Source organism: Malaclemys terrapin, chromosome 2 (genome assembly GCF_027887155.1).
Source record: "Malaclemys terrapin pileata isolate rMalTer1 chromosome 2, rMalTer1.hap1, whole genome shotgun sequence".
NCBI lineage: Eukaryota > Metazoa > Chordata > Testudines > Emydidae > Malaclemys > Malaclemys terrapin.
The window spans coordinates 164,645,635-164,668,628 of record NC_071506.1 but is presented as its reverse complement, the minus strand read 5'-3'; the positions used below and the strand labels follow the sequence as shown (position 1 = coordinate 164,668,628).

The window sequence follows — 22,994 nt, the reverse complement described above, 5'->3', positions numbered from 1 at the left end:
TTAATTTCTGTTTCAATAATCTCCTCATTTTTGTGTAGTTCCCCTTTCTGAAATTAAATGTTACAGTGTTGGGTTGCTGTGGTGTTTTCCCCGCCACAGGGATGTTAAATTTAATTATATTATGGTCACTATTACCAAGGGGTCCAGCTATATTCACCTCTTGGACCAGACCCTGTGCTCCACTTAGGACTAAATCAAGAATTGCCTCTCCTCTTGTGCGTTTCAGGGCTAACTGCTCCAAGAAGCAGTCATTTAAGATGTCAAGGAACTTTATCTCTACATCCCGTCCTGAGGTGACATGTACCCAGTCAATATAGGGATAGTTGAAATCCCCCATTATTATTGAGCTTTTTATTTTAATAGCCTCTCTAATCTCCCTGAGCATTTCACAATTACTATCTCCATCCTGGTCAGGTGGTCGGTAATATATCCCTACTGCTATATTCTTATTATTAGAGCAAGGAATGACTATCCATAGAGATTCTATGGTACAGTTTGGTTCATTTAAGATTTTTACTTCATTTGATTCTACGATTTCTTTCACATATATTGCCACTGCCCCACCGACACGATCTGTTCTGTCCTGCCGATATATTTTGTACCTTAGTATTACTGTGTCCCATTGAAATTATCGTCATTCAACCAAGTTTCTTTAATGCCTATTATATCAATATCCTCATTTAATATGAGGCACTCTAGTTCACCCATCTTATTATTTAAACTTCTGCCACTGGTATATACGCACTTTAAAAACTTGTCACTTTTTAGCTGTTTGAAATTACATGATGTAATTGAATGGGACTTTTTTCATTTGACTGTTTCTCATCAGATCCTAACTGTATTTTATCATCTTCCATCCTCTCCTCCTTATTAGGACATAGAGAATCTCCATGAATAGATTCTGCCCTAAGGTATGTCTCTGTTCAAACTACGGGGTCCTCTGTACCTGTCGGCTTTCCCCCAGCCCTTAGTTTAAAAACTGCTCTATGACCTTTTAAATTTTAAGTGCCAGCAGTCTGGTTCCATTTTGGTTTAGGTGGAGCCCATCCTTCCTGCATTGGCTCCCCTTTCCCAAAAATGTCCCCAGTTCCTAATAAATCTAAACCCCTCCTCCGTACACCATCATCTCATCTATGCATTGAGACTCTGCAATTTTGCCTGTCTACCTGGCCCTGCGAAATTGACCTAGTGGAGTGCATGCAGAGTCCGGATGGAGGCAAGAGGTTGAGCCCCTGGCACAGTGAGTATTGTAACTGGAGACCCATTTGGAAATCTTTGAGCCGATATTGTGGAACCTTTGGATCTTTCTGTAGCCAATGATTTTAGTTTATTATCCATTTACTGTGTGATGTTAAGATTAATCAATATGTATTATTACATATATTCATTGTATGTTATTTAGAATTAATTTATAGGATTATAAAAGTATAAGATCGATCAGTATTTATCAGAACCAAGCTAAATTCCCTCTAATCTGCATGGCCGCACAGCAGCCTATTAAGCGCTGCGCAGGCGTTCAGGGCTGCGGTGGGGAGAGATGCCTCCCCACCAGCCCCATACCTGCTGCTGTGCCCCTCCCGGCCCTGACAGTACTGGGCATATAATGGCACTGGGGCCACACTCAGCAGGGGCCCTGCAGCCCAGCCTGACACTCCACTTCACTGGACTCCTCTCTGGACCCTGCCCCGCGCTTCTATGGGCCCCTCTTAACCTCCCTCCCCCCGCTCCTCTCTCTGCCTCACCAGCAGGCAGGAGCCACTGGCTGCCTGCCCAGGGTGGAGAGGCAGACGAAAAGGAGCCCACGTCTGCTGCCATTCCTGCAGACCACTGGTGAGGGACAGTCTGCCGCTTTGGGCTTCCCTGGGGAGCCCGAAGCAGCGGACCATCGCTGGCGACCCAGACTGCGGACAGAACTGCTGTGGCCCATGTGTGGGAAAAATTAGAGGGAACACTGGAACCAAGTATTAGACATGAGTAAGACAAGCTGAAACAACCTGTAGGCTGAGGCCTGCAAGACTTTAACTTAGCTATTTTAGGCCTTGGAGACAAGAAACGATGACTTAAGCTAATGACCGAGAAATAACCCTAAGATTATGGGCAAAGAAGTGCCAAGGGGTAATATTGCGCAAAATTATCCATAAGATTAATATTAGATCATAAAAATACTGTAAAGGTGTATCTGTCTCAGATGTGTGCTAGTGAGAATAAAGGAACATTATAGAAAACTGGGGGTCCCTTAAGTTTCCAGGAGACACAGACCAATAAGAGAAAAGGGGGTTGACACTTTTATGGACATGTGCAGAATGCTATAATGTCACATTATAAAAAGGGGATGCCCAGAATGGGAAAATTGAGCTCCCTATGGGAGACTCCAGCAGGAACCATCCCTCTATTGATGATCAAGCCTTGAGAGACCCATCAGACCCTAACACTATTGTTAACAGGGCTGGCTCCAGCTTCTTTGCCGCCCCAAGCGGCAAAGCAAAAAAAAGGAAGAAAAAAAACATAAAGCCGCAATTGGCGGCACTTCGGCAGCAGCTCTACCACACCGCTTCATTCTTTGGCGGCAATTTGGTGACTGAGGGATCAGCCGCCGAATTGCCACCAAAGACCCGGACGTGCTGCCCCTTTCCATTGGCCGCCCCAAGCACCTGCTTGGTTTGCTGGTCCCTGATTGTTAAGGATGTGAGTATAACTATATTTGTAATTTGTGCATAGGTCTGTATAAAATTTCTGTATGCTTGGGTAATCATAACTTTAATTTGTTGGGGAGGTTTAGGTTGGATATTAGGAAAAACTTTTGGTTGGATATTAGGAAAAACTTTTTCACTAGGAGGGTGAGGAAGCACTGGAATGGGTTACCTCGGGAGGTGGTGGAATCTCCTTCCTTAGAGGTTTTTAAGGTCAGGCTTGACAAAGCCCTTGCTGGGATGATTTAGTTGGGAATTGGGCTTGCTTTGAGCAGGGGGTTGGACTAGATGACCTCCTGAGGTCCCTTCCAAACCTGATATCCTATGATTCCTATGATCCTATCCTAATTGTAACTTTAATCAAACATGTAAAATAGATTCGACTTTGCACTGGTGATTGTATGTATGGTCACACTACCCTTCGTCTTTATGTGTTGATAGAGACTCTAACTCTGAAGCAAGTAACAGAGGTGACTTTCACTCTGTTAAGCTTGAAACTGTATCTGCCAGAGCTGAACCCATGGTGGTGTAATACCACATTACAAAATTCACTTTAAATAAAATAAAAGGCTACCTTTCCATGAACAAAAGATTTTAGGAGACTTCCTAAAGTCCTTAGTCCTGTCCAAGTAGAATGCTAGCATTTTTCTAACATCTAGCATATGCAGAATCGCTTCCCTGTTATCATGATGAGGTTTTGGGAAAAAACAGGAAGATGGATTTTTGATTCATATGAAAAACAGAAGCTACTTTTTAGGGAGAAACTTGTGATGTGGCATAAATGTTACTTTTTCTTTAAAAAAGACTGTGAATGGCCGGTGTGCCATCAGGGCTGCTATTTCTCCTATGCGCCTAGCTGAGGTGATGGCAACCAGAAATGCTGTCTTCATTGACAGGTGTGAAAGAGAGTAAGTCATCATGGGGTTAAAGGGAGGCTAGTCAAGGCTCTGAGAACTAGATTAAGATCCAAGGTTGGAGTGGGTGGTCTCACCTGCAGGAACAGGTTTCCAATGCCCTTATGTGTCAGTGGGTGAGTGAACCCTGAATATCCATCTACTTGATAGTGGAAGGCCATTATGAGTGCTAGATGTACTTTAAGGGAGCTGAGAGACAGTTCTGATTTTTTGAGGTCTAAAATGTAGTCTAAAATCAGAGGGAGGGAGGATGATGTCAGGTCTATGTACTTAGAAAGACACCAAATTTGTAATTGTTTCCATTTTTGCAGGTAAGTATGCTGAGTGGTCGATTTTGGCTGTGTAGAAACACCTTGTCAGAGCATACTACCTAAGTATTGGAACCAAGAAGGATTCAAGCCTAGAGGCGGAAGATCCACAAGTTGGGGTAAAGGATCAGTCTGTAGTTTTGAGAAAGTCATTTTGAAAATGGGCCGAAGACAGATCACAGGGCATACTGCCATCTATGCCAGGTAAGGGAACCAATCTTACCGAGGCCAGGAGGGGGCAATCAAAATAACCCTTGCTTTGTCTCATTGTATTGTCAACAGGACCTTGGATAGTAAAGAAAATGGGGGAAAGGTGTATAAAAGGTGGGGAATGGGAGAATGAGGGCATCGCCCAGAGACTGTTTCCACAGGCCTGTCTTGGAGTTGTAGCGAGGACATTTCTTGTTCCAGTAAGTAGTGAACAGCTCTATAGTCAGGGTTCCCCAAAAGGTCATGAAGCACCTCTGAATTTAGTTCCCATTCGTGGTCATGTGAAAAGTTCTGACTGAGACTGTTGGCTGTCATGTTCTGTATGCCTGGTAGGTAGATGGCTTAGATGAGCATGTTGTGATGGTTGCACCAATTCCAAAGTTTGAGTGCTTCTGTACAGAGGGAGTGAGATCCGAAGCCTCCCTGGCGATTTATGTAAAACATACAGGTCATATTGTCTATCATGACATTTGTATGGATGTTCTTGATGAATGGGAGAAAGTGTGCACAGGCATTCCTGACAACCCTTAATGCTCCCAGCCTATTAGAGAGGCATCCTTCATCAGAGTCGGTGATGGTTGTACGAACGGAATACCTGATCGGACATTGGATGGGTCTTTCCACTAGTCCAGGGAGTGCTTTACAGTGCAATGATAGTGGTTTGCTTAGTCTGTCCTTGTTTGGGGAATAGACAGATCTGAGCCACATCTGCAGACACCTCACGAACAACCAAGCATGTGGCGTGATGAAGGTGCACGCTGCCATATGACCAAGCAGCTGTAGACAATTCCTGGCCGATGTTTGTGGACTGGCCTGGACTGTCTCGATGAGACTTGTGAGGGTGGTGAACCTGTATAGCAGGAGGAATGCTCTCACTTGTACTGTGTCAAGTTCAGCACCAATAAACTCCAGTCACTGTACTTGGGTGAGTGCTGATTTCTGGGTGTTGAGCTGTAGGCCCAGTTCGAAAATGTGTGCATGGTCGTTTGAGTGGCTTGTATGGCATCCTTAAATGAGGGAGCCCTGAGGAGGCAGTCATCAAGGTATGGGTATATAACAATGCCTAATGTTTGCAGGTGTGCTGCTATGACAGAGAGAACCTTGGAGAATACCCTGGGTGCAGATGAGAAGCCGAATGGGAGCACCCTGTATTAATAATGGTTCTGGCCAAAGGTGAACCATAGGAACTTCCTGTGTGACAGTTGTATCGAGATGTGGAAGTAGGCATCTTATAGGTCCAAGGCTAGAAACCAATCTCCTTGCTCTATAGCTGTGCACATATCTGTTTAATGCCCTTAGATCTAGAATGGGCCTCCAACCTCCCTTCATCTTGGGGATCAGGAAATAATGTGAGTAAAACCCCTTGCCTCTGAGTTGCATCAGGACTGATTCTCTGGTCCCTAAACATAACATATGATCTGTTTTCTGGAAAAGTAGGTTCTCATGAGAAGAGTCCCTAAAAAGGGACAGGGAAGGAGGATGGCTATGGGGGAGGGATGCGAATTGAATGGCATAACAATTCAAAATAATCTTCAAGATCCATCTGTCGGAGGTGATATTCTGCCAACCGCTGAGAAAGATGGTCAGGTGACTTCCGAAGAGCCGTGACAGGTGCATAGATGGCAGTTGATGTTCCAAGGAACAGCTGTTTGAGACCGTGACAAACCCGTCAAAGGTGCTTAGGGAAGGAGGGCTGGGAGGTCATGGACTGGGGGGCTAATTGCTTCCATTTTTGTACCCTAGATCTTTTACATTGTGGCTCGTAAGAGAGCTGTGATGGTGGGTACTGAGGTGGTCATGAACTGTGCTGTGGTTGAGAGCCATATTTTCTCTTTTGTCCAGCAGTATAGATTCCCAGAGATCATAGCGTGGCCTGGGAATCCTTCAGCGTATGACGAGAGGTGTCAGTCTTATCAGCGAAGAGCTTGGGGCCTTTGAACGGGAGGTTCTCAACCATTGGCTGTACTTTTTTGGGCAACTTGGAAAGCTGTAATCAGGATGCCCATCTCATTACCACTGCTGTGGAGACTGAGTGGGCTGTTATATCTACTGCGTCCAATGCCATCTGTAGCGCAGTTCTGGCTACTAACTGGTCCTCTTTGGAAATGGCCTGAAACTCTTCTTTTTGCATCTCTGGTAAATGTTCATTTTTTGTAACTGAGAAAAACAAAAAGTCTAGACTATTATATGCCCCTGTGGGGGCGATCCCCCCAGAAAGGGGAGGGGGACCTTTAAAAAAGTTCTTTTTAAAAAATCCCAACAGGGTAAACAGAAACTATTAAAGACAACAAAAAGACTAAAAATAACTACTACTTAATCTAATGATGCAGAGAAGGAAGAGTCAACTTCTCGCTCCGTTTGAGGCCAAAGGCGGTTGAGAAGGAACTGGGGACGATTCACATGCGCAGCACTAGATAGGCTCAAGGCAAACAACGGGTGAGGGAGAGCGCATGTGCGGGCCGAATGGACACTGCTACCTAAAATCTCTGATTAGAGGCTCGGGGCACAGATAAACCTACAGTGGAGCACCCATAGGGACGCTGTTCAAAGAAGAAGTCTTGAATATGCAGCTAGGCCTGGTGACTTACTGCTTTATAAATTATCAATTTGCTCCAGGACCATCATCTTCTGACACCTCAATCGCTGCTATCGTCTCATTTTATTACCAGAAATAATTAACTAAATCAGAAAGTTAAGAAGTAAAGAAGTCTAAGTGTATTTACAATGAATCAATGCTATAAAATACAGGTATATTTCCACTGATGGTTTAGCAGTTTACTCTACTCTTGAACACTTGCTAAGTATATTATTCACTTGCAACCCTTCTGAAAATTATTTAGTTTTTGTTTTAGGTGTGTAGTCAGTTATCAATTACAGATTACTATTACCTGTTGGCAGAAAAGCTGAGTACCTTAATCTACAGTATAAATCAAGAACACTAAATCTTAACAGATATTTTTCTCTGTTCATTGAGAGAGTTTTTTAAAAAACATTATATTACAAAGGTTAAATTATGTTTGTGTAATTCCTGTGAATTCCATTAGAGAGCAGACATGCACTGGGGTATAGTAAGATGGCAGCTATGGTCTTCATTCATTCCTGCATAGTTTCTACAACACTTAAGCCTATGTTTATTTCATACCTGTCTATCCCATAAATGTAGACGACTGAAAACATCTCGCAAAAAGCAATTATCAGCAAGGGAATGGATCCGGCAAAACTGTCAAATAGTGCCAGCCAGTAGTTACCAGAATTCAGCACAAAAATAAAGGCAAGCAAATAAGACCCTGCACAAATCAAACCTGTAAATAAAGAGAAAAGTCAAATATTTTAGGCATAGAGTAAAGCATAAAAACTAGTAAGAAATGTCAGATACTTAACTGTTCACTTCTAACTAATTTTAAGACTGAAGACAATTCCAAATTTCTTGAAAGATAAGAGATACTGAAGAGCCATACAATACCTACCTGTAACAAGTTCCTTAGGCCATTTTTTGGGTACGATATTAAGATCTTGCAAAGGTACAAGAACACCTTCCATGTTTCCAAACATAGATGACAAGCCTAAGCAGAACAGCATGATAAAGAAGAGAATGGACCACAAAGGTGAGACAGGCATTTTGGTGATGGCTTCAGTGAAAACTATAAAAGCCAAGCCAGTTCCTTCAACTCCCTGTAGAGAAATGACAGCAGACTCAAAACTTAGGAGCACTGACACTATTTAGCATTTAAAAATACTTCGTGTATACCGTAGATGGTAATGAATTATACTGTACTATAGTTATACTTTTCTATTTATTTTCATAAATCAACCCTAATTCTGCATTATATTTACTATAACATATATAAAGTATATTACTGAGATAATGCTTCCGGAATGGACAATAACATAAAATATAATCAAACTATGTAACCAATTTTTTCCCTATAGTTTCCTCCTTATCACTGTCCCACAATTGTGCCATGAATAGAATGCTCACTGAAATCACTGGGAGTTGTGGTCGAAAAGGACTTCGGTAATAAGCCACTGTGCAGATGGAGGCATTATATCAGATTATAACAAGCCCAACAAGCTTATTTAGATGGAGGCAGTCTTTAGAGATACTCTTTTTGTGAACTCACGTTTTCATAGAACAACATCAATCCTAAACAGAGCATCACTATAACTAGAAGTGCAGTTTACACATTGCAATTCAGTAAGACAGTTTGAGTTATGCTCTGAAACCACTCCTATTTTCATGGGCAATAAACCCAAATACAAACTTTTTAAAATATCCACAGTTTTTTAATATATGTTAAATGTTATTTAGTTTGCAAAGTCTAGCACTCAAAAGCTTGAAAATACCAGATTTACAAATGCAAGAGCAATCTTGATTTCCCCAATTTGTGCATCCATCCTGTGCACTGAATAAGGAAAATATAGTATGTGAAAATCCTGTCAAAAATATAGTATGTGATCATGTAATTAAAGACAGTATCCTAATGCATATACACAAAGGGTCTAAATTAAGATGTCCAGGGAACTGTAAATCTGACATTCCCTAATTTTTGAGTGCTTGTCTTTTGCAACCTAAATAGTTACCTCAAAGTAGTTTTTTTCATATGTATTTTCCTAACTTTTCTAAAAGAGAAAGGTAAAAATAAAATTCTGTTATATACAACTGTAACAACCCCTTCCCACCAACCCATCATCAGCAGGGTTTGAAACCTATACCTTTAGCATGGCAGCACTGGCTGCAACTAACTGAATTACAGGGTTAGCTGGCAGCAGGAGAAGGTTGTTGTCCCAGAGTGGGGCTGGATGGGTCCAGGGTTGGCTGGGGTTGGTTGGAGTGGGGAACTTGGCCCAATTCCCTCTCTTCACCTTGGGAGCTGAGGGAAATCCTGCCCACATTGTTCCCCAGAGGGAGACATGGGCCATGTTTTGGGTCCAGGCTGGGAATCCAGCCTTTCTTTCTTTTCTCCCACTATTGCTGCTCTGGCAGCTCCTAGGCTTTTCCAGTGTGGTGTTGTCTGCCACCACGTTGACAGTACAGTGAACCTGGGCTTAGAATATTTGTGGGTTTAGTTATTATTCTGGCTGGCTGCCAAAAGTTTCCTGAGGAATGAAAGTGAGAGGAGGGAAATGTCAATGTTTAGCACTTTATAGCTCAGCAAAAGCTGAATGGATTTTCATGGGCCAAAGGGCCCTAGTCCAAGGGCATTCCTTCTACCAAATATCAAAAACATGCTGTAAACGGAGTAGATGTAAAAGCATCTCATAGAAAAGGTTGCAAGAATCCTTTATAATGGAAAGTGTTAAGAAACTTAAATAAGGGTTGTTACCAGCTCACCCTGTAGTAATTCTACAGATTCCATCTATAGTGTCAACTTACATCAGTTAAGAAACTTTCGAGGTTACAGGTCTCAAAATTAAGGCCTACAAAAGTCACTGGATCAGTCATGTTACACCACTTCTGCATCTGTTCAAAGTTTTCCTGGGTTACATTACCTTCAGGCAAATCGAAAGCATTTGTCAGGGTAAGAATATTTCTGTAAAAGTGAAATATAAATAATTGGAAATTAATGTTTGTATATAACCAACCTAAGATTTCATATTCATCATCAAATAAATTATCATTCATTCCATGTCTCATTGTCATAAAGAAGACACAATAAAGAAAGGTGTTATATTTGTCTAGTTGTCTGTGTACAGGACTGAGAGCCAGGAAGCTCACTGAGTTTTGCAGGTACAAATTCCAACTGACAGTGCTTCAAGGACATCACTGTCAGATCAGGATGAAACCAGGGGTAGAAAGCCAACCCAGGAAGCTGGCAAGTGCACAGCTGTAGTCAGGATGGAAGAGTAGTCCAGATTCAATGAAGAAGCCCTGACCAGCACGATGACCATGTGAACAGACATACTGATCACCATCCTCTTTGTAAGATCCCTTAACATGTTGAAGACTGTTTTCAGGTATCCTCTCACTCTGCTTTTCTCAAGCCTAAACATGCTCAGTATTTTTGACTTTTCCTCATAGTTGAGGTTTTCTAAACCTTTATCATTTTTGTTGCTCTCCTCCAATTTGTCCACATCTTTCCTAAATTGTGGTGCTCAGAACTGGAAGTGGGGAACTTGGCCCAATTCTCTCTCCTCACCTTGGGAGCTGAGGGAAATCCTGCCCCAGTGCTCCAGCTGTGGCCTCACCAGTATTGAGTAGAGTGAGACAATTACCTCCAATGTCTTACACACAACATTCCTGTTAATATACTTCAAAATGATACTTCACACTTGCATCACACTATTGACTCTCATTCAGTCTGTGATCCACTATAACCCCCAGATTCTTTTCATATGTATGACTTCTCATAGGACAGAGGTGGGCAAACTACATCCAGCCACATCCAGCCCGCGGAACCGTCCTGCCCAGCCCCCGAGCTCCTGGCCCGGGAGGCTCGCCCCTGGCCCCTCCCATGCTGTCCCCTCTCCCCCGCAGCCTCAGCTCGCTCGCTCCTCCCCCAGCGCAATGCTCTGGGTGGCAGGGCTGTGAGCTCCTGGGTCAGCGCAGCTGCAGAGCCCAGCCTAACCCAGTGCTCTGAGCTGCGTGGTGGTGGCGGCAGCTCCAGGCAGCGTGGTAAGAGGGCAAGGAGCAGGGGGGATTGCATAGAGGGCAGGGGAGTTTGACGCGGTGGTCAGGGGGCAGAGGTGTGGATAGGGGTTGGGCGGTCGGGGCGAGACAGGGGGTTGAATGGGGGCAGGGGTCCCGGTGGGGCAGTCAGAAAGGAGCGGGGGTTGGATGGGGCAGTGGGGGGCAGTCAGGGGCAGGCGTTCCGGGGGCAGACAGGGGACAGGGAGAGGGGAGATGATTCTCACCTTTTTTCTACACACATCGCATCATTGCCCAGCTCAACTACTCAGTCTGGCTACTTGGCTGAGGATGTGCCCCAAAGTGCACATACAATTGTTTGCTCCTGCAAAGAACTCGTACTGGTATGTGCATACTCAAATCTGCACACAGACATCTGGAGACCTGGGGCTGAAAATCTGCCCCTAAATTATGATAAAGAAAAATTCTCTAAATCCTGCTCAAATAAACCAAACAAAAATTACTCACCTGTTCCCACTTGGGTCATGTAGAAGTGTATAATAGGGTATACCCGCTATTCTTGCATTTATTATGCATACATTTTGGGTCAAATAAGAATTTTAATTACTCTTTTTAAATACTTACTGGTAATAGTGAATATAAATATATTCAAAATTATGTTAATTTTTACAATTAAAGAAATTACTTTCATAAATAGATATCAGCAGAACTGGTTCCACAAAATAGTTGGGACATATTCATTGCTGGTGTGAGTTTTAGAGATAGTTGGATGTGGACTTCAAAAGAAAAATTGTCTAAATCTTCCATGGAAAAGTTCAAATTTTCTTTCAAAAAATCAAAAACTGAAATTCTACAATTCAGAAATTATGCCAGGGCCTCATGAGAGTAGTAGTTATGGTTTCTCATGCTACCATTCACCTTTATAGCCTGGGTTCTATGGATGGATTATATCTCCTGTGATGCAGCATGGTCTCACCTCACAGTGAAGAGAAATGGTTGCATCATGGGAGTCCCCAGCTTTGGTGCATCATGGGAGATATAGTCCAGCTGAGGAGCCTAGTTCATACAGAAGAATGGGGACATGAGGAAACCAAACTACAACTCTCATGACAAACCACAGCAGGATATCTGAATCAAAATATCTTGGGTTTTGGCTAACTTATTTTTGGTTTTCAGGTATTTAGTTTTTTGACAAAAAAAAAATCACTGGAAAATTCAGTGGAAAACAATTCCTTTTCACATACACACACACACAAAAAGGTTTGGTGGAAAACCCAATTTTCTGCAAAAATATTTTCACTGAAATATTTGATCAGCCCTAGTAAGCGTACACAGTTCTGCTGCATTCAGTGGTTTATGCCTGATTATGCTAGAGGTAAATTGTCTCATTACATGTAAAACTATAGTTATTTCAGTATTCATGGGTAGTGGTGGATATTTTGCCAATTTGATCTGCCTCTGTGCCAATGGGAATTGCCTCCTTAATAGCTATTTCTAAAAGAACTATATTGACAAAATTGTCTCACAAAATGGAATATCAATGACTGAACGGTTTTAACTCTCTAAAACATCACTGTTCAGAACCTTCCAAGGATAGGGTGCCTATAGGTGGAAAAGGAGGACAGGTCAAACAACTGCCACTCATTATGGTACCATCATTTTGTTTTATTTACTTTTCATTTACAATTAAATAAACACATCTTAGAAAATCAGATGATCAAAAGTTATTGATCTTGCACATGATCATGATTTTTTTTTAAGTTACAGTCAACAATATGGGACCAGATCCTGTAACTGGTCCATAGGGCTCCTTGTGCAAGCAAGTGCTATTCACATGAATAACAGAATAATTCTAACTGAACTAATGGTGTGGAAAGTCAGGCTGCTTCCACTCATGCTAAACAAAAGTCTGTGTAATTAGGTTTTATTACAATTTACCTGCCGAAACAGTCATCATATCTCTCTGTTGCCCTGAACCCAATGATGGAGTATATGACAGTTGCTGCATAAATGGATGTGAAACCATTGATTATGGAGATAATCACAGCATCTTTCTCACAGTTGTTGCTGTAAAGCAAAAGACAGAAACATCAATGAATTTTTGCCAGTATATATATATAATATTAAAAATTGGTTATTGGGATTATCACAGGATCAGGACACTAATTTATATGTATATAAAAAGTTTTCTGAGAGTTTAGAAACAAATCTGTTAACTAAGTTGAAATAAACTTAATTAAAAACTGTATCATTAAAAACTTTAACATTGCTCAGTCATTTTTGTCTTTAATTAGATTGAAGGAATAACACAGCTACATCAAATTTTCAATACAGTTAAAATTAATCAATCACGTGCAGAAGTTATACTTGAAGAAATAAAGTTGTAATTAAGCTAAATTATTAATGTGTTAGAGGATGAATTAGAATAAGAATATAAAAATGGCCATACTGGGTCAGACCAAAGCTCCACCTAGCCCAGTATCCTGTCTTCCGATAGCGGCCAATGCCAGTTGCCCCAGAGGGAAAGAACAGAACAGATAATCATCAAGTGTCACCTGTTCCCAGCTTCTGGCAAACAGAGGCTAGGGACACCATCCTGGCAAATAGCCATCAATGGACCTATCCAACATGAACTTATCTAGTTCTTTTTTGAACCCTGTTACAGTCTTGGACTTCATAACATTCTCTGGCAAAGAGTTCCACTGTGCATTGTGTGAAGAAATACTTCCTTTTATTTGTTTTAAACCTGTTTCCCATTAATTTCATTTGGTAACCCCTAGTTCTTGTGTTATGTTAATATAAGAATATAGAATGTAAGAGTATCACTTGCAAGATGGTTTTGTTGGGGGAAGGGGAAAGGATAGAATAATGTGACTTTTCCTAATCACTGTGACAGAGTGTCAGCCCTAGTGACCAGTTTATATTTTATCCCTTACAAATCATGAACTCTTGCATAGCTTATATTTGTTTTAAGGTTTTCTATACAATGAAAAAGGCTAGAAACTTTTTTTAAAAAAATTACCCTTGACTTGTATCTATCCCCCAAAATCATGAGGGCTCTGCACCTAGAGGCCCTGAGGGCCCCAAATGCCAGTTATCTGCGTGTGTAAATTGAAGCTATCTCTGGCACAAAGAGCACACCTACATTTTTGAGGTGTATTTCACCTGTATTTGAAAACTTCACCTTGGATGAGAGATACTCACAACGATCATGAAACAATGAGAAGTTCTGTGCATTCACATCCAGAATAGTGTGCTCAAATAAGGCAAGATGCATCATATACACTGTGACAGATATTGCAACCCTATGCAATATCTTTGGGGACCATATTGTATTAAGTTTACATATCACGGTGGGCCATAAATTATATGCAACTCCAAGGAAGAGGGGTATCCTCCATGAACCAAAACAGTGGGGAGTGATTAAAGTGAATTACTTTGTAAACACCTCCAGAGAGGTATCACTCCCTGGGAGGCTTGCATATTCTGGTTCAAACTCGGTTTCCCAGAGACCAAGAGACCAAAAAAGGGATTTTTAATATAAAAAGACTGTGTTTAAACTGACTCAGGAACTACTTTCTCATCCAGAAAACATAATAAGTTTAGTGTGTTTAAATCTGTTTATTGTTGTTGTTATATTTTCTCTGTATGCTTTTACTTTAAGAATAAATGTTCTTGCTGAGAAAAAGCTGTGAGGTAACCTGTAACTGCTGGCAGTACACAGTTCATAGCCCTTGGAGAGAAAACAACATACAGGCACTGGTCGTTAGGAAGACTAGCTTGCTGGGGATATCATAGGGAGCTGAGCCACCTTAAAATGTCCTGATCAGAAGGGAGTGGGACAAGGATCCCTGACTAGAGACAGGTAACTGCTAGAGACCTGAGACCCTGACTAGGCACTCCTGGTGTGGACCATGGAGGGGTGGATACAGATGCAGTACCCTGAAACTGTGACACACACATTACATACATTCATAGAGTTTAAGGCCAGAAGAGACTATTAATGATGAGATAACTGGCTCTGTGGATGAGGGGAAAGCAGTGGATGTGTTATTTCTTGACTTTAGCAAAGCTTTTGATACTGTCTCCCACAGTATTCTTGCCACCAAGTTAAAGAAGTATGGGCTGGATGAATGGACTGTAAGGTGGATAGAAAGCTGGCTAGATCGTCGGGCTCAACGGGTAGTGATCAATGGCTCCATGTCTAGTTGGCAGCCGGTTTCAAGTGGAGTGCCCCAAGGGTCGGTCCTGGGGCCGGTTTTGTTTAATATCTTTATTAATGATCTGGAGGATGGTGTGGACTGCACTCTCAGCAAGTTTGCAGATGACACTAAACTAGGAGGCGTGGTAGATACACTAGAGGGTAGGGATCGGATACAGAGGGACCTAGACAAATTAGAGGATTGGGCAGAAAAAAACCTGATGAGGTTCAACAAGGACAAGTGCAGAGTCCTGCACTTAGGACGGAAGAATCCCATGCACTGCTACAGACTAGGGACCGAATGGCTAGGTAGCAGTTCTGCTGAAAAGGACCTAGGGGTCACAGTGGACGAGAAGCTGGATATGAGTCAACAGTGTGCTCTTGTTGCCAAGAAGGCTAACGGCATTTTGGGCTGTATAAGTAGGGGCATTGCCAGCAGATCGAGGAACGTGATCGTTCCCCTTTATTCGACATTGGTGAGGCCTCATCTGGAATACTGTGTCCAGTTTTGGTCCCCACACTACAAGAAGGATGTGGAAAAATTGGAAAGAGTCCAGCGGAGGGCAACAAAAATGATTAGGGGTCTGGAGCACATGACTTATGAGGAGAGGCTGAGAGAACTGGGATTGTTTAGTCTCCAGAAGAGAAGAATGAGGGGGGATTTGATAGCAGCCTTCAACTACCTGAAGGGGGGTTCCAAAGAGGATGGAGCTCGGCTGTTCTCAGTGGTGGCAGATGACAGAACAAGGAGCAATGGTCTCAAGTTGCAGTGGGGGAGGTCTAGGTTGGATATCAGGAAAAACTATTTCACTAGGAGGGTGGTGAAACACTGGAATGCGTTACCTAGGGAGGTGGTGGAGTCTCCTTCCTTGGAGGTTTTTAAGGCCCGGCTTGACAAAGCCCTGGCTGGGATGATTTAGCTGGGAATTGGTCCTGCTTTGAGCAGGGGGTTGGACTAGATGACCTCTTGAGGTCCCTTCCAACTCTGATATTCTATGATTCTATGATTAAGTTATCTAGTGTGAACTTCTATGTCTCACCTGCCACTATATTTCATCCAGTTACCCCTATATTAAACACATTACATTTTGTATAATGAGAATCCCATAGCAAATGGGCACAACTGATATTTGGTTACAAAGTGCCTGTAACTTTCTGGTTAGCATAACTCAGACCCCAACTCCATCCATTTATCATAATTTCTATTGACTTGATAATATATTTTATCTCTCAGGGGATGTAATGTATTTCTCGAGACCAAATCCTGCAATCTTTAATTTGTCTATTCAGACAAAAAGCTTGGTGAAGTTAAAGGGAGTTTTGCTTGAATGAAGTGAAGGAAGAAATGCATTATCTGGACTCTGAAAAATCAAATGATTACATTGTCCACTATGTATCAGAGGGGTAGCCGTGTTAGTCTGTATCCACAAAAACAACGAGGAGTCTGGTGGCACTTTAAAGACTACCAGATATTATTTGGGCATAAGCTTTTGTGGGTAAAAAACCCACTTCTTCAGTTTCATGGAGTGAAAATTGTAGATACAGGCATAAATATATATTGGCACATGAAGAGAAGGGAGTTACCTTACAAGTGGAGAACCAGTGTTGAAGGCCAATTCAGTCAAGGTGGATGTGGTCCACTCTCAATAATTGATGAGGAGGTGTTGATCATTGATGATGCACTGGAGAGGTTTTAGCCAGGAGCTGTACATGATGGCCAGTGGGGTTCTGTTATTTTCCTTGTTTGGCCTGTTCTGTAGTAGGTGACTTCTGGGTACCCGTCTAACTCTGTCAAACTGTTTCCTCACTTCCCCAGGTGGGTATTGTAGTCACCTACTACAGGACAGGCCCAACAAGGAAAATACACCACTGGTAGGGTTACCATTTGTCCGGATTCCCCCGGACATGTCCGGCTTTTTGAGCTAAAAATAGCGTCCGGGGGGAATTTATAAATGTCCGGACTTCCCCCCGCCATGCAGAGCACGCGCGGCTAACAGGGCAGCCGGCCGGATGGTGCCACTTACATGGGGCTCCGACAGCCAGAGAGAGCCCCTCCTCCTCACTGCAGCAGAGATCACTCCCTCCCTCCCTGCATTCGCAGATCGCCTCCAGCAGTCTGGAGCTCCTCCCCCACTCCTCCTGCCCAGCGTGCCGGAACGAACAGCTCAGGCCGTTCCTGAGCAAGCTCACAGAGACATTAGGTGAAGGCCAACAACAAGGGGGCCAAGGGGTCAGAGAAGGGGCAGGGAGGTTCTGGAGGGGGCAGTCAAGAGACGGGGGGGTCAGGAGTTCGGGGAGGGGCTTTTTGGAGGGGGTGGATAAGGTTTTGGGCAGTCAGGGTACAGGTAGGGGGTAGGGTCCTGGGGGCATTTGGGGGGGTCTTAGGAGGGGGCAGTTAGGGGACAAGAGGCAGGGAGGCTTAGGTAGGGGGTGGAGTCCTGGGGGGCAGTTAGGGGCAGGGGTCCTAGGAGGGGGCAGTCAGGGGACAAGGAGCAGGGGGAGGGTTGGGGGTTCGGGGGGGGGGAAGTGGGAGGGGCAGGGGTGGGGCTAGGGCAGGATGGGGCGGGGCCAGGGCAGGACAGGGGTGGGGCTCCTCCCATCCTCTTTTTTTGCTTTCTGAAATATGGTAACCCTAACCACTGGCCATCACGTACAGCCCTCGGATAAAATCTCTCCAGCACATCATCAGTGATCTACAACCTATCATGGAAAACAATCCCCCACTCTTACAGGCCTTGGGAGGCAGACCAATCCTTGCTTACAGACAGGCCCCGAACCTGAAGCAAATACTCACCAGCAACTACACACCACATCACAGAAACACTAACCCAGGAACCAATCCCTGTAACAAACCCCATCTACTCTAGCGACACCATCATAGGACCCAACCACACCATCCACACCATCAGGGGCTCATTCACCTGTACATCTACTAATGTGAAAGATGCCATCATGTGCCAGCAATGCCCCTCTGCCATGTACATTTGGCCAAACCAGACAGTCTCTACGTAAAAGGATAAATGGACACAAATCAGACATCAAGAATGGTAACATACAAAAGCCAGTAGGAGAACACTTCAATCTCCCTGGACATTCAATAACAGATTTAAAAGTAGCCATTCTTCAAGAAAAAATAAGACTTCAAAGAGAAACTGCAGAGCTACAATTCATTTGCAAACTTAACACCATTAATTTGGGCTTGAATAGGGACTGGGAGTGGCTGGCTCACTACAAAAGCAATTTTCCCTCTCTTGATATTGACACCTCCTTATCAATTATTGGGAGTGGACCACATCCACCCTGACTGAATTGGCCTTCAACACTGGTTCTCCACTTGTAAGGTAACTCCTTTCTCTTCATGTGCCAATATATATTTATGCTTGTATCTGCAATTTTCACTCCATGCATCTGAAGAAGTATGTTTTTTACCCACAAAAGCTTATGCCCAAATACATCTGTTAGTCTTTAAGGTGCCACCGGACTCCTCGTTGTTATTGTCCACTATGTGTGGAGAAAACTCAGGCATAGTATGTGAAATGCCATGAACTGCCCAAAGATGGAATTTCTTTGGAATTATCCTATTTAGGGAGCAGGGATTACCCAGCTGCAGACTTGACTTGGATTCTGCTCCTTAAATTTACAGAGTTGTTGAGCCCTACAGAGGCTCTGGCTATCTATGCAGGAGCCTTGTGACTCTACACTGCTTCTGGACCCCATGGCGTGATGAGTTCTGAAAAAACCAAGTTCCCACAGACTGGCCTATTTTGCCATTTCCTCCCCTGCTTTACAGCTTTGCTCCAAAGGGTGAGGGAGGGAAAAGGGGAGGAGACATTCAGTATGTAGTGACTCACATCATACAGCTTTATTATGCTGAATTCATTAGTATTATAGTGCATTGGTGTGCTCTGCTAGGATACGAGAAAAGAACAAGGGCTTCCAAAGGATGCAGAGAAAAGGGGGTTGAAGTTGTACTCTTTTATCCCTCCAAAGAAGATGTGCTGGGTTTGAGTCTTCTTAACTTTTGGAGCTGAGAACTATCCAGCCCTAAATAATTATGCAATTAAAGGGCAGAATCTAACTGCAACACTTTATCTCAAATAATGAAATACTGATATCAAATTGTATTTTTTGTGCTTGCTACTTACTGAATGGAATTGTAACTAGAGAAGGAGATGAGGCCTCCAAAGGCAAGGGAGAAAGAGTAGAACACCTGGGCTCCAGCATCCAGCCATGTGACTGGGTTAGCCAGTTCAGTAACCTGAAGTATCAGACAAAAAACTTCATGAATGTATAATATGACACCTTATGTTGTATAATATTACAGCTTATGCTGAATATCAGAAATTCATACTAGTGACTGGAACAAGATAATTGGAGATGATGGTACATAGTTAATTCTCACTCTTAAAACATGGACAGCAAACGAAATGAGTGCTTTTATAAACTTCTTTTCTTTGTGTTTCTTATGTGTTAAAATTAAATATAAGTAGTTTTTTAAACAAATATATAAAAAGACAAGATTATGCAAATAATTGTCTTCCTGTAGGTGACAGTAGGCTCCTTATCTCTTTCCTCCAAAAAGTTATATCACTTAATACTGATTGATCAACAGATAAACCCTGATATCTTGGCTTCCCATGGCAGCTGAACACTTCTTTTAGTGAGAAACTGCTCTGAAAATAAACCATTTTAATACAGATATCTGGACAGAAAATTCCAAGATAGGACTATAATCCCATCCTACGTCCACCATTTATGTTTCAAACTCAGGCTGAGTGCTTTCTACTGGTAGAGTATGGAAGCATTCTAGAAGCAGAATGTAGTCGGAGGTGAGGAAACAGTTCACATTGTTCTGGAATTATCCCATTCAGGAGTTCAACAACATAATTTCAGGGGAGCATATATTCTTTCATGTCTGAAAGAATAATCAGCATGATATGGTGATAGGTTTGAGACCGTAATTACCACTACAACAGAAGACGCAAATGGCTAGCATGCAATTATTAACAATTTCCTAATGTGTTCCACTGGGAACTGCGGGAAATGGTGGCCTGGCCTGCGCCGCTTCCCGCAGTTCCCATTGGCTAGGAACGGTGAATTGCAGCCACTGGGAGCTGCAAGCAGCTCTACCTGTGGACGCTCAGATAAACAAAGGGTCTCGCAGCCTGCCAGGGGCTTATCTTGAACAAGCCGCGAACCAAGTTTGGGAACCATTGCTCTAATGCAAAGAAGGGCTCTACCATCCAACTCAAGCCTTAAGGAAATGGCTTTTAGGATGCCTGAAGGATAGTCAGAATACATACTGATGGAAGGGGTTTATTTTCTACTTGTTATTAACGATACAGATATCTACTTAATGGCCTCATTCACAGACAAAAGAATCCAATTACTTACATTGGGAGTGAAGAGATATACAATTCCATTGACTGACCCTTTCAATGTCAAGCCACGGATCAGGAAAATGGTAAGCACAACATAAGGAAGAGTTGAGGTTACATACACTGCCTGGAAAGGGAACATATAAATATTTAAAAGTATGAGATAAATACTGTTTCATGAAAAATAAAGAAATGAGAGAAGAAAACAATGAAATGTGAAACAACAGATAAACAATAGAAAAGAGTGTCAAATTGGTCATGATTAACATACTGTTGGAACTCTTATGTTTGAGAAATGCAGTACACATGTATATTTTGAGTTACTAATATATATATTTTGAGTCAGTGCTCAACTTAAGACAAGTTGTAACTCTTCAGCATTCAAGTCAGGTCATTCTGTCATGACCGCTAACTATGAAAAAAAAATCTACAACCTGATGTCTGATTATTACTGTTGCTATTACAAAAATTTTGGAGCAGCTGAATTTTCAATATTTTAAAAAATCAGGGTACTTATTTAAGTGCTTAACTATGCACTTAGGAGCCTAACTTTAGGTACCGGTACTCATTTTTGAAAACCTTGGATTTGGTATTTAGATAGTAAGTATTGAGGGATGAGCACAAACCCAAATAAGGATAGACACACATGATTTGAGAATGGTCATACCAAAAAGATCAGTCTATTGGATCTTTCATTAAGACATCTTAAAGGTAAATAAGATACAGAATGAGAGAAAGGTTTGTTGAGATCATGGAGCTGGATCCAACTGAATCCACACATAAATTGAATCCCCATTCATCCTGCTTCCCTGTTCAAAAGGATTGCTGAGATTGCTGGGGGGAGGGATAGCTCAGTGGTTTGAGCATTGGCCTGCTGAACCCAGCGTTGTGAGTTGTGAGGCAGGATCTGGGGCAAAAATCTGTCTGGGGATTGGTCCTGCTTTGAGCAGAGGGTTGGACCAGATGACCTCCTGAGGTCCCTTCCAACCCTGACATTCTATGATTCTATGATTTTTTAAAAAATTGATATTAGCAATAGGATTACTTTTGCTTATGAAATATGTAGCTTTTATAATATGACTAGTTTCACATGTCCTCCTGTATAAATAGGGAATCACAATAGAATTTGTATCTCTCACGCTCATATAAAACAAAATGTAGTACCTTTCCTGTTGTTTCAATGCCTCTGATTGTGCACACATACAGTACTCCCCAGGCACATGTTAAACACAGTAAAAGCCACCACTGTATGGTGCCTGAATCATCAATGGAAGTGGAAATATTTAAAGTTTCTCTATACCAGAAATAATCTACGGGAGAACTCTTGGCACACTCTTCTACATAACCTGTAACCATAAAAAAATGGTCATTCAGTAAATTTATTATAGATATGTAAAATAATTATACACCAATGGTCTAATTCTATCCTAAATTACAGAACTGTAATCCCACTGAAATTTGATTGGTAAGTCTCAGAACCTCTTAGAACCTGGTTTCATGGGAAACTGATAGATTCTTCTTACAGAAGGAGGCCAGCCTAATGGCAATTCTCATGGAGAATTTGTTGTTTTATTAAACCCACCCTATATATGAAATCTGTGAAGCTGAACAGGAGGAAGACTCTTGTATATGAGTTTCCTTTCCCACCTTTTATTGACTAGCTATGAGGGGGTTATGGTGGCTTCGGGAGAAAAAGGTGGGGAGGGAAGTTATGAAAACAGGTACAATTTCTACAGTATGTATTTTGGCTTCTTTTTTTTCCCAAATAAAAGAGATGTATGTGTGGGTGTTCTTCAGGGAGAGCTTCCTTCTCCAAACTCAATTAAAAAAAAAATCTTTGGGCCTTCCATTGTTTTTATCTTGCAAGAGATCTTGTCTGAGAATTCCCTTCTGGAATGTCCTTGAAGCAAGAGTCCCTATTGCCATTAATTGTCCTCTTTCTTATCAATATAAAGGGCACAATTCTAGAGTTGGAGCAATGTACAGGTGGATCTACTGATTGTTGATCTCTCTGCATGAACAGGTAAGTTTGGCTAAATGTTAATGTATATATTTAGGAACAAAGAAAATAATGATATGATAGGGGACTCTATCCTGGGAAGTAGTGACTCTGATAAAGATTTGGGGGTCATGGTGGATAATCAGCTGAACGTGAGCTCCCAGTGCAACACTGTGGCCAGAAAGATGAATGCAATCCTTGGATGCATACACAGCAGTCCTGGAGAAGGTGCTTAATAAGGTCACCCTGGTTGAGCCCATTTAGACATAGGCAAATACTTAATCTTGCCTTAGGAAGGGCAATGTTCATTTTTTAAAACAGGGTGGGGGGAATACATCACAGGGTAGCTGGTCCCTAGAGGGGTGGGGGTCAGGCACCCAGCTTACCTGTGACAGGATCTGCTAAGGAGAGTGACCCAACCCAGATCCACCTGCAGATAGTTAATTGCCCAAGTAGCTGGGAAGCAGTTAATTAGGTAAGAAATACTTGGGTCTAATAAAGGCTCGTGAGGGCTTAGTCAAGAAGCCAGGACAACAGAAGCTCCTGAGGTGAGAGACGTCTCAGGGAAGCTGGTTAGGAAGCTATTCCAAGTGATTTCTACCTGGAGAGCAGAGGCTTATGGAGAGAGGAACAGGCAAGGGACAGGAACAGCCCCAGAGAACAAACTGAGTATGGAACCTCCTTGGGAGCTACCAGTGACTTGCTCAA

The 22,994-nt window shown here is 42.5% G+C and overlaps 1 protein-coding gene across 1 annotated transcript in view; it reads right to left on the bottom strand.

Annotated features, from left to right (window-relative positions):
• Nucleotides 1-22,994, bottom strand: part of SLC6A19 (solute carrier family 6 member 19) — a 64,708-nt gene that overhangs the window by 11,929 nt on the left and 29,785 nt on the right. The window contains exons 4-10 of the mRNA XM_054019518.1: nt 21,452-21,633; nt 20,304-20,414; nt 19,055-19,167; nt 12,647-12,775; nt 9,497-9,653; nt 7,590-7,794; nt 7,265-7,424 (exon numbers count right to left, since the gene is read on the bottom strand). Coding sequence (XP_053875493.1) covers nt 7,265-7,424; nt 7,590-7,794; nt 9,497-9,653; nt 12,647-12,775; nt 19,055-19,167; nt 20,304-20,414; nt 21,452-21,633 — 1,057 coding nt within the window. The remainder of the gene's footprint in view (nt 1-7,264; nt 7,425-7,589; nt 7,795-9,496; nt 9,654-12,646; nt 12,776-19,054; nt 19,168-20,303; nt 20,415-21,451; nt 21,634-22,994) is intronic.